Source organism: Triturus cristatus, chromosome 4_1 (assembly GCF_964204655.1).
Source record: "Triturus cristatus chromosome 4_1, aTriCri1.1, whole genome shotgun sequence".
Lineage (NCBI taxonomy): Eukaryota > Metazoa > Chordata > Amphibia > Caudata > Salamandridae > Triturus > Triturus cristatus.
The window spans coordinates 1,020,086,741-1,020,099,569 of NC_140585.1; the positions used below are offsets into that span (position 1 = coordinate 1,020,086,741).

At 37.1% G+C, this 12,829-nt stretch overlaps 1 protein-coding gene across 2 annotated transcripts in view; it reads left to right on the forward strand.

Annotated features, from left to right (window-relative positions):
* Window positions 1-8,955, forward strand: part of LHFPL3 (LHFPL tetraspan subfamily member 3) — a 581,961-nt gene extending 573,006 nt beyond the window's left edge. For both annotated transcript variants that reach the window (XM_085653961.1, XM_085653962.1), the window contains one exon: window positions 2,257-8,955. Coding sequence is in view for 1 of the 2 variants with exons in the window: in XM_085653962.1 (XP_085510088.1) it covers window positions 2,257-2,270 (14 nt within the window). In the remaining variant the exon portion in view is untranslated. The remainder of the gene's footprint in view (window positions 1-2,256) is intronic.
* Window positions 8,956-12,829: the final 3,874 nt, after the last annotated feature.

Here is a 12,829-nt window from a genome sequence, read left to right on the forward strand (position 1 = left end):
CCAAGTGCTAAACTGGTTCTCGTCAGTTATTCCCCTGGGTTTGGCTCCAAACTGTATAGGGTGAAAAAGGCAAGGGCAGGCCTGATGTCAGGTTAATTTGTCTGTGCTTCATGCAGGGTCCTTTGAAGTGTAATCAGGACAAGGCATATCTACTCCCCAGCCATCCTTTCTGGAAGAACCACTGCCTCTACATCCAAGGCCCCTTTTATCCCGATGTCTGGAAGGAATACACAACACACTGCAGGAGAGCCACATAACAGGCATGTTTAGGCAGAAAAATGCAAACGTTCTAAAAGTGGCATTTTCAGAATAGTAACTAAAAATCTGACTTCACCATTAAAGAGGATTATAAATTACAATTTACATCAGTAGAAGAAGCATTTCTTTATCTGTTCCCAAACTGAAGTGATCACTTATTAAGGGTAATAAGGTAACTCTGTGTGAGTCTATGGAAGATAGCCTTGCTACAGTGAAAAACACCTTTAGGAGTTTTTCACGGTCAGGACATGTAAGACTTAAATACACATGTCCTGCTTTTTAACACCATGCACCCTGGTCTATGTGATTTATACTGTGCAGTGTAATTTTATGCCAACATTTCCACAGGTTGATGAGTAAACAAAACAGCTTTGGCACCTATTAACTGTTGTACAAATGTAATTTTGCACTTGTCGATGTATATGTATTTTTCTGCAGTGGTTGGTTGATACTAATGTTAGTGTCAAATCGAACTTCATTGGTTAAATGTTTACGTAATGTACCACATTTCTTTTATATTTTGGGCCTGATTCTCTGTCTCCAGAGCCCTCTTTCAGAGACCCTACATGCCTTTGACCAACTAGAATTTCTTTATTAGAAAGTTCAGTGGTCTGTCTAGTAGGGGTGGGCGAAGAATTCTGCTCTGCCGGTGGAGTTTGCAGAGTTTTGCCCACTACGCGCAGACTTCCGAAAAACTCCAGAAAGCGACGTGGAGTTTTTTCTCTTGTGCGGCTCGTGAATGTTAAGTTGATGAGAGAGAAAAATCACACACTAGACCTCCTCCTGCCGAGATTTCTCCCCGTGGGCGGTTGCAGTAGGTAGTGACTGCTCATGTTGAGAAATCTGCAGATCGCGCTGAGAAAGCTGCTGCTTGAGTAGAATATCTATTTGAGCGGCAGAAAGAAGCAGCGCCATCTGGAATGCTGCATACTGCTGTTTGCGCTGACCATCCCCTGGCACTAAAAATCAGCATGAGCAGTGTGACGCACTGCACTCTGCCGCTTGTGGAACTCCGTGTAGTGCAGCAGAGTCATTTTGGCTTTTCACGGAGTTCCATGTAGCAGAACTCCACAAACCCCATCCAGGCTTACTGCCTAGACAGTGCAGCTGCCACCAGACACTTTTGTGAGTACCACTAGAGAGGGGCATTGGCTCCGTCCACATGTTGGGAGCCAGGAGTACATATTTTGATTGGGAAGCTTTGATTGGGCAGAAGTTGTGTAGTTTCATACAAAAAAGAGCTTGCTCTCCACCAGCTGCCTCATTTTGTTTATTTATCCAGCTGACTGAGCCTGAGCTTTCAGGGGCACGGGTATGACACTGTAAAGCTTTAAAAGTGTCTTAAATAAAAAGATAATTTATGGTGTTTGCCTTTCTCTGGCAGCAGCACAGATGGAAGAAGGGCAGTCATTAATTGCATGGGTTTTTAGGTCTGGCTTTACAGTGGTACTGTCACCTGCCCAATATTATCTGGCAGTTCTTTACTTCCACACAAATACATATGCTATGCATGCAATGCTTCACATTACCATGCAATATTCATTTAAAGCCAGGTCTATTGGCATTGCCATTTATTGATCCTGTAGGAGAAGGTTGAGATCAGCACACATTTGCAAGTTTTTTTTAGAAACACCTTAAAACAGAATGTATTTTTTGTAAATGTAAATCGTCCTTAGAAAACACTCAGAAATGTACATTAAATACGATTTGTAAAAAGTTACTTTGAGCAGGTCAGCTGCTCCTTCTTGTAGTTTAAACTAGTTATCTTAACTACTATTAATAGCTAATACATTTATGACTATTTCTGCCAGTTCCCAACGTTTAACAGATGCTTTTTTCCACAAGTCATTTGAAAGTAATAGGAGAAACCAGGAGAAATTAACATATATGACATCATTAAGAGTGTGTTTTTGTGTTCTGACATATGGCACGCCATAAAAAGTGAAATATTTCTCTACCACTGAAAGATGTTCACTCAGTTCCTTTTTTTTCTTTCAGGTTTGCTAAGTTAAATGTTTGCAGCGTGAGCACAAAACGAGGAACAGTTTTTGTACAACACCATCATGTGAAGCGAATAAAAGAAACACGTTTCCAACAATGAAGAATATGAGCTCAGAACTACATTATGGATAAGATGTGCAAAACTGGATGTGTGTGTTTTCTCAGCAAAACTACGCAAGGGGTTAAAACATCTGCTGATTAGAAATGGACTATGAATAAGGCATTGAAAGGATGCACGTTTGACGGAAACTAATATACGTGCTTTGAAGAATAGCCAAGCATAATATGTATGTGTATTCAAGAAATTTGTAAACTTTCATTTTTTATTGATTTTAAAAAGAAGCTTTAAATTTGTGACATTAGTGATGCTATTCATTTAGGATTGTTCCTGAGCCAGTAGTAAGGGGACTGAATCTATGTCACCTTCAAAAGATAACAAGGGTTACCTATCATGTAATGACACTGAATGTGTTCACCTTATATATGCGAATTTCATTGCAAGACATTTGCACTTCCAGTATTTCCTATGTATATAATGAAGCTTTTTAGCGTTCTTCAATTCCCATGTTTATCCTGTCCAGGGGCAAACCTATCTGCGGTTATAAATACCGGTCCTGTGTGGAAGGCATATAAGATGACACAATATTGTGACACTCAGAATGGTGAGTTATGGGTTACAAAGTGCCAAGTTAATAAGTATAACCTTCATGAAATACACATTACACTGATACACTACGGAGAAGTCTTTACTACTATACAAATACACTTTTTAAAGAAACGTTTAGTAGCATTCCAAGAAATACTATGTTGTACAAGAAACAAACTAGCCAATTACTAATGCCAATTATATATTTAAACACATCTACACAATAAACACAGTCTAGAATAATACTGTATAAACTACGTGTTGTCAATTTTATGTGCTATGCCAACACAGTGAATCACACAAGAAGTTTTCTACTATTACAGACATTTCCAAAAGATTTATAGATGTCCTAAAAGTGACTGAGATTTCACCAGAAGTGATTGAGATTTCACCGGATGCACAGGTACCTCTTACGGAGGATAGGATGCAAAGAGAAACGCAGACTATCCAAGTAGTGAGTTTGTTGCAAGTTCTTATTCTAATCTTTAAAGTAATGCAGAACTCGTCACAGAATATGCTGAATTTTTGAGCCACGGATGACAAATATGAATCTGTGCAAGGGAAATGAAGGTGAACAATTAGACATTTCATCACCAACATTTTTTTGCATGTTACGTTAACCTTCTTTTAAGTGAGTTTGCATGGAGCTATGAGGAATTCTATAAAGAATATGGGCACAGATTCATCCATGAAGTAATGACTAGGCTGTCATGACATTTTGAGATATATTACATTTGGTTAGTCTAGTAAAGAGATCCTAGTTGGTGTTTTGTGTAAAATAAAGTATGGCGACAGATAATACCTGCTGTCAGACAATATGTGATGGGTGAAGGGATTAGTCTAAGAAGGTCATTTTCAATGTACATTTTTGGTGCAGGATGATGACCCAAGCCAAAGGAATTTTGCATTGTAACGGAGTTGCTTTAGCTCTTCTAATGTCTTCTACCTTCACCTAGTGAGTTCTTTAGACAAATGCCCACTTTTCTCCTCTGTCCTTCAATGCAATTACTGCAATGAGGTAGGATTTTATTTTTTTATTTCTTTGAGGTTATAGATTATAACATGATCAAAATATCAAAAGATGTCTTTGCTCTCAACCAGCATTTAGCATTACCAAGATCAGGCTTGCCCAATGTAAATCAAAAATGCCAAATTCATGCCAGACATTCAGGATATCCACATAACATTGATGTACATACAATGTACATGGATAGAAATCATTATGTAGTATATTATGTACATATATAGAATTCCATCACATAGTTTATTCAATAGAAAATGTAGTTCAGTCTGAAGTTACTGGGAAAATTTGATATGGTACAGCCATCACAACCAATAATTGGTATCGCTGGCTTAAAACATATCGCTAAAAGCATTAAGACAGGAGAGAGGAGAGGCTCATCGCCACAATCATGTGGTTACTTATAAAACATATCATATCATAGACTTCCACATCACACTAATCCAAACACTGATATAATGTGAACGCTTATGAATATATTTGGGGATGTAGATGAATTATCTCCACACATTCAAATACTGATGACTGGGAAACTAGACAGAATAAAGATTTTATATGATATATGTTAGCACGATGGAAAAAAAGAATTGGTTACTAAAGTTCTAACTTGTCAAGTTTGGCATGTTGGACCAGGTGAAAAGTAAAGATTATGAATACACAACTTAAACAATGAAGCGGAGAACCCTGACAAAATTAAAACCATATATTTGCCCAAGCCACGACTGAGTTCAACAAGTGGTTTTCTGCTGGTCTTCCCATTAAAATAGATCCCAACATTCAGATTTAGCTAACAAACTGTTCATCAAAGAGATCTTGATCAGTTCAGGACTGCAATATAAAATACAACTTACTAAAAAAAATACAACTTACTAAAAGTCCTATCAGAATTGAAATGTCCAAAGTGAAAGTGTCAGGCTGTAGGGTTACAAGCATCAGTATGGTATAGAACTGTTTTATTATTACCATATTGCAGTTAGATAATAATACTTTGTTTTATGTTGTGCTCCATAACAATCTTGTGCCATTTCTAAGCATTGTAAATAACAGTTGTAACAAACTCAAAACGCAATCTTCAGTTTGAAAAATCAGGAGGATGAAAGGCTGGGTTGATCTTTCTGGGATTTAAACTTTGGGACTCACAGACCACATCAGATGCCAAAAGTGAATGTTTAACTAACTGAGACATTTTGGCAGTGGAGGTGGACACATTGTTCTGCATTCTGTCCATCAACTGTTGTTTTTGCATGTCCCACCAGCCATCAAAGTTATACATTTTGCACAGCTCCAAGAATATTTTGAAGTATGTAATTTAAGAATTCTTGCGTTCTATTGTAATGAATTGCTTTAAGCAGCTCAATCTGAACGCTTCTTCAGATGAACTGTATTTCATCTGCAAGAGAAACTGGACCTATGTGAATTGTGTGTCTTATAGAACCTGTCCGTTTAGACTGAGAGGTTTTTAGTCATTGTGATGAGGTAATCATTTTGTTACTGGAGTGGCTTTTAATTCAGAAATGTAAAACAGAACAGTAATATTAGCATAGGCTAATACATTTTAGGATAGTCCCAAGATCCTACATGGTTAAAAAAATCACTACACAAAAGCCATTTCTAAATTACGACATGTGCATAGGAAGTGATTACAAAGCAAGTTAGGCAGACTGTGTTAGCACATTATAAACAGTACTAATACTAATAGTGTGTAAACAACTATGTAAAATCATAAGTGTTGGTTGTCAAATATAAAAAAAAGGCTCTTTCTCTGTTTTAATGTGAACATCTCCTGATCTCCCCTTTCTGTTTTTCTCAGTGTGTAAAAATTGTACATTTACATTTTCAGGTCAATAAATGTGTCAGGATATATTATGTGCTGAAAATACTGTCCCTGTGCATTTAGGTTATGGGTGGTGTTTAAATACCAATAGAATGTGTTTAGGAAATTTTATAACATTTTACAATGAAGAACATTTTATGCTTTTCTCAGACATGACGTTGATTGTAATTGGGATAACTGGAAACACAGCTCCCAACATCTTCTCACCATTTGCAGGTACCAATAGGCTTCCTGTTCACCCTTGCAAATCATAAAGGTTTGTACATATGCTGTATCGGATTATGACTCAATGTATAGTGTTGTCCACCTGCCAAAAAAAAAGTAATTGCAACTTTAAAATGTTATCTGCAGTGCTAGTCAGCAAGCATGCAGTCACCTTCAAAGACACGCTTGCAAGTGAGCCTTTATATAGATTTGATGTTTCCTATCCCTATCACTACAGTTGAAAACTATTACATCGTTTGTAGTACCAGAAGGAAACATATTGATAGCATTCTGAACATTTAATAGAAATAATGTTTCTGCTCTAGGTATATGTAAATATATCACATGACACTTTCTGCACTTCCCTCTTACTGGCAGCTAACCGTTCTCACAATGAAAAGACTGGGCAACATTCGTGTCTTGCAAACTTAGAGAACCATCTTCTTATTGTTTCATAAGTCTTACATACAAATACAGTTAAGTGTTATAGTCAGCGACATATGGCTGTAATGGTCATTAAAAGCCCAAAGCAAAGTTACAACGAGGAAGAGGGCCTTTAACAACTGGTAGCCTGAGGCAGATGGGCCATAATAATATTAGAACATTTTACCCACTGAGAGTAGAATATTCCAAAATAAACAGGCAAAACCAAAATATATGCAATGGAAAGTTCAAACAGAAGGTCAATGCCAGCCATTATGAGCCCTAAGCCACATGATTGCCTTCAGTGGAGCTCTCAACATTCAAATAGTATAATATTTTCTTAATACAATTGATTTCATGGAATATGTAACTGTCAATAAGTATATCTCAATTCCTAGGTCCTCCCTTTTGAGAAAAATCTGGGGAACAACTTTTTTTCATGATCTCTGTCGACAGACACTAGAGCACAGAAGTCTCTGCCTCTTACCTTCTCTTTCTCTCTGTTAGACTTTGCTTTAGATGTTATCTTTCTAGCAGAAGGAAGAATGCAATTCTCATCTGAAATGTGAGGTTTCTGTTTCCTATGTTAAATATTTGCTTTTAGCATGTGGGGTTAGTATTGATTATCTTAAGCTGTGTGCTAAAGTTACCAGAATTTGGGCTAAAACCTTGCATCTTTATTATTTGTATAGTTGTACTTTTTCTATTTAACCGACCAGAAGCCAAATTTAAGCCTTCCTCTTGCTCCTATTCTGTGTGGAAAAATGTATGGATTAAATTCTTGCTATCACACTGTGATGTGATATCCCCTTAAATAGTGTGATCAATCAAGACATAGTCTGGCATCATTTCATTATTATTAACTTCTTTCATTCACTGTTTTTGGCAGGTAGTATGTAGCGTATAGTAGGGCAGGGTCATAATGATTCATTTTGTTAATCAACGTTTCTTATGCTTTCATTGAAATTTCCAAACAGACCAGAAACCAAGTATTGACTAAGATTAGTAAATCCACAACTGATCAGAAGAAAGCACCATAACCCACTCCTCCTTTCAAAAGAACTTTCATTGTTTAGTTGCCTTCCTGACGCCAAGTGACCAACTTTTGCTCTGCGCTGACAGATGACTTATTATCTGTAGTTCTATTGAGATATGATTTGGTCCCTATTAACATCACACAGCAATTGTAGCCATGAGTCTTTTAAATTTGTTATCATGACAATTCATACATTTATGCTAAATGTAGAAGATGTTCTAATTCTCACCAAATCAGAATTAATTCTGAGTAAGAAAATGTAAGAACAGTATTATGAATTGCTCTAAAAGTAGTTCCTGAATCACCTTTTAAAATATTTATTAATGAAGACATGTTTCCACAATAGCTATAAGATGAAGAGAAGACTATCCTTCCCACATGCATCAAGATGTATGAGGGTAAAGGGTCAGTTTCTACATGCAAGAGCTTTTGATTATGTTATGTCAGATGACTTATAGAAAACAGTAAATTGGAAAGTTTTCTTTATAATACATATATATATAAAAAACGGACAGAGGAGTGAACTTAAAGATTCTGGTACCTATGTTTCTCCTTCTTGCAATAACATCTGTCTGGTTTGGTCTCTCTTGAAAGCAGGCTGTAAAGTTCTCTAATGGTGTTGATGTTAAACACCTGTCGTGTATTGCAGTTGTTTACTACCATGTATGCAGTGCACTACTGTCCGTGCAATGTACAGGAGCAGGGTATCGGCCAAATTATATTGACAATTCTCACTACATGTCTACAGAATCTATGATTTCCGTGAGCAGACGTCCGCAGCTTTTCTGTACTTGTTAAAAGATCTTCAGGAAATTGAAACAGGTCTCTTGAAAATGAAACTATTTCAGTGGATGTCGGCTTGAATCTCTGATGTTCTCATACAACACAAAGTACCATTATTCTAAATGATTGATGCAATTCCAGTTACTTGACTTACAAATTCTTCAAAACCCATTTGTTACTCTCTTTGAAAGAATGTACTCTCAAAACATAATTGCCTTGATATATTCTACAGTTGGACCATGCTGGATAGATCCCTGGTAGTTGTTGACGACAAACACCAACTTTATAAATGATTTCCATCTAGATTAATCATGTGCAAATTTATCTTCTGTGGATCTTCTGTGGATATCCTGAAAATCTGACATGGACCCAACCCTGTGGACCAATGTAAGACACCACTGTGAATGCATTCGACTAAGGAGTAGTAAACTGTAGTACATGACCATAATACTACGTTTCTTCTGCTTTTAAATGATTTAGGATATCATGGGAGGTAGCTGCCAAAATACAGGCTTCTGACCACCAAGATTTTCTGCCTTTTTATATCCATCAATAGATACATGTATCTACCTGCATCATGGTTGTGCACAAATCACAAAATGGTCCAGACGGGACTACAAAATTATTTTGAAAAGAGAAACAAATTCTCACAACACACAGAATGTCATTTATCGCATGCTGACCTCTATGCGGAATAAAAAGAAAGAACACAGGACAAACAGCATCAGAGCCAAAAATATAATATGCAAAATATCATCTATATTCAAGTTTTTGTAGTATATACAAATGTTTCAAAGTATGATAATGGTTGCTCCATTGGGTGAAAAAGAGGTGCTTGTGCAAAGTGACAAGTTAGCAATATTTATAAGAAGATGTAATATGAATTGCAGTGCATGCAAGCTAATGTAAACAGCTTGTCTGAGCTGAAAATGTCTATCCTAATTAATATCCTTTTGGCAGAAGAAATGTTTTAATGACTCAGATTCCTCTTTAAGGATAGGTATTTTCAGATCAGACAGGCTGTATGCAGTTGTTTGCATGCACTACAATTTCTATTCAATCTTTTTATTTGTAAATATTGATCACTTGTGACTTTGCACGGACACCTCTTTTGCACTTTTTCACCCAATAGAGCAACTATTATCATGCTTTGAATAATTTGTATATACTACAAAAATGTGAATATAGGTGATATTTTGCATATTTTTGGCTCTGGTGTTGTGTGTTGTCTGTTTTCCCTTAATATTTCCCTTAGCGATCAGCATACGATAAATAACATTCCTTTGCCTTGGGAGAATGTGTTACTCTTTTCAAAAATATTTTGCAGTCCCATCTGGACCGTTTTCTTGTTTGTGCTAAACTGTGCTAAACTTTACCCAGGTCCTATGGTCATTTGGGTTACCCCATTATTGGGTAATTGCATCACTGTTGTGCCATAATTTGGAGGACAGCTGTAGACTCAATTGTGCTTTCTGGTTCTTTGTAAGTGCTCAAGTTGTTAGAATGTATGCAATTCATTCATGTTAGTAAGAGCATCTGTTCAGAACATGATTTCAGTAACCCTGACCTTTATGCCTGGATGTACACCACTTTGATTTGTTGCTTTTCAAATACGTGTCAAGCATAGTTATTTTTCTGGTCGATATTGCATCTAGGCCAGGGCCCACAGTTCTGTTGAGACAGTTTCTTATTGATATTTCAAGAACTGATTTGGTTCTTTGATTTCCAAGCATTGCCACAAGTTAGTTCCACGGTCTACTAAAACAATTGTTTCAATGTGAATTTTAGAAAAAGAGTCACAACAGTTGGGAGAATTTCTTGTGGGAAAAACAACTATCTTTAGATCACACATTGCTCATCTGAGACTGGACGTCAATCCCTCCTCCCTAGATAATTGTGCCTGGTACCTAATAAAGAAGGTCTCACTGTGAAATGAGTGTGACAATTCTTTGTTCAGGAAAGATGAGCTGGGACTAGAAGAAGGGCACAGGCTTTCTGTTCAACATTTAATGACTGAGTCTTATGATCCATACGTCTGCTCTGGCTCTTTGCTTGCCTCTATATATGTCTGCTTGTGCAAACCTTTTTGATGCTTGCGAGAAACAGTTTTCCAAGGGGAAGCACTTGCTTTTTAATTTCACGGTGCTATGACTAGAAGTACCACAAACTAAATATAGTTAAAAGCATTAGGAGTGCCGTCAAAAAAAGGTAGCTGATTCTGCCACTGGTACTCATTGCATACCAATGCTCAATGTTTTCGGCTCACTATCATATGGCTCTATGAGAGTCCAAAAACTCTGAGGATCAGTCGGTCAGTCAATGTATATGTTATTTCTTGTACTAATTGATCAGTGCAATATTGGAGTGAACTGGGGGAAATTGTATGCAGACTGTATCTAGGATTATTTAGCCAGCCTGCAGATGAATGTTCTCTATAATAGATCAGCTGGTTAGGTTAGAGTCTCTGCTTGATGCAATGTGCAATGTTTTTAAAAGTGTGGTAACTGTCTTACGCATTAGTTGTTCTGCAGAGACAGAGCAGTGGCCAAACAAACCCTACCAGAGCAATCAATAGCTTCATCTCAAAATTCATCCTGCATGGTAGCTCTTGTACTGATAATATTGTTCCTTTCTTTTCAATACAGTGAAGAAAGAACAGCAATTTAGTAAATATCGCTTCGGACAGCTCAATTGACTATGAGTCTCATATAGAGGATCTACGAACAACCATTAACAACAAATGTCCTTGTTTGCCAGCTCTCAGTGCACACCTGCCAACCTCTTGACTCAAAAATGCAGGTGAAGCAAGGAATCTAAGAGGGTGATGCCATTAGGGTGAATGGAGAATGAACACTTTTTTTGGAGTGTGATACAGGTTTAAAACGTCTAGAGAGGCATTTAATTTTTCAGGCAGGAGAATAGATTTATTGCCAAATAGAGATGAGTTGACAGTTATGCCAGTGGAGCAGAACCCTGCAAGTACTTCCTGATTCAACCAGAATAAGGTCAATATTTCTCGTAGTAAACTGCACCCAAGTAGTCTAAAGCAACTCAGTCTCAACTTAAAACACTCAAGGTTATACGCAATCATAATCTACACAGAAGGTAGATGAGGGTTTATTTCCAGTTTAATGAAGAGTGTGTTAAATACATTTCACTTAATGTTCCATAGGAAAATAAAGCAAGTGAGGAGTCATCACAGCTGGTGACAGCAGTGCATTTCAAAAGGTGTACTGTGCTACTGTCCAACATTTCCTAGTACCACAATCAGTAGCTTAATTTCTGCAGTCTTCCAATTGTGTGGCTCACCCAATGAAAATAGTCCTCTTTTACTTTCAATATGGGAAGTGACAGGATGGTCTGATGGTGTATGTATATATAAAACATGTTGGTCTCAAACAGATATGAGCGTGTCCATTTAATGTTCAGAATGCAAGACTTTCTTTGGGAGCGGATTACACTGTTAATGGTTCTTATTTTTGTGATAATGAGTAATGAGACAAATGGGGTTTCCGGTACATCATGTTCCACAGTCTATCCACACAATGTATTTGTAATTTAGAAGGTTTGTTTAAGGGTTAGCAGTCTTTATTCAGTCTGACTGAATCTTGTGACATACTGAGATTTCAGTGAGTGTAATTAAGCATTTACTAACTGATGCATTATAGTATCACTTTTTGACCATTTTTACAATAGCTTAAAAATGGTGCATGCTTGAAAAATCCATTCCATGAAATGAAGGTAAATGACCGTGCACCACTTTTATAAATGTCATTGTTTCAACATTACATGCAACAAATAAACCACTTTCTTTCTACATATACTCAGAAGTACTGTTGTGGTTTGTTTGCATTTAATGCCTGAACTGCTGTCCCCGCCACCCCCAAACCCTCTTGCCACCACAGGTGCTGAGCGATTTTTTGTCTATTTGGGGTAGTTTGCACTTAGGACTCCATAACTTTTTTCTATATATCATATCCGTGCCAAATTTGCGTCCTTTTTCCAACTTCTTGGGGATTTTAAGGGTACTGAGTGTTTGTGTATTCCCATGGAGGGGGGGCCTGAAAAATAGGCAAAATATAGCTAGATTTCTAGTTTTTTCTAGGAAAAATAGGAAAAAAGTGCTCCGGATAAAAGTGTCTGTTTTCTTTCTCCTAAAAATTGTATCAATGAACGGTTTCCTGTACTAAAGTCAATATCTTCCCACCTTTCAGGAACATGCAGAGTTGAATTAAAAAACCTAATTTATCACCACAGTTTTGGCATTTTTAAAGAGGTAGCCCATTTTTCCTATTTTTGGTGCTCTCAACCTATTCCCAGGTTCCAGTTTGTGGTGGAAGCCAATGAAAAACCCATGGGTGATCCAGGAATGCTATGGATTTCTAAAAGGTAAGCACAATTGCAAATTCAGCAAGGGGTCATATGTCTGGAGCCCGCATGGCTTTCACAAAGATACTAACTGTTGAAATAAAAAGAAATTGAAAATGAGTCTAAAAAAACAGGAATTTGGGACAACACTTTTATCAGTAACTTTTTGTCACTATGGCCGGTTTACAAAATCAATATACCTACTGGTTGCGGGGTTATATATGGTTTGTACATTCCCTAAAAACCCAAGATATC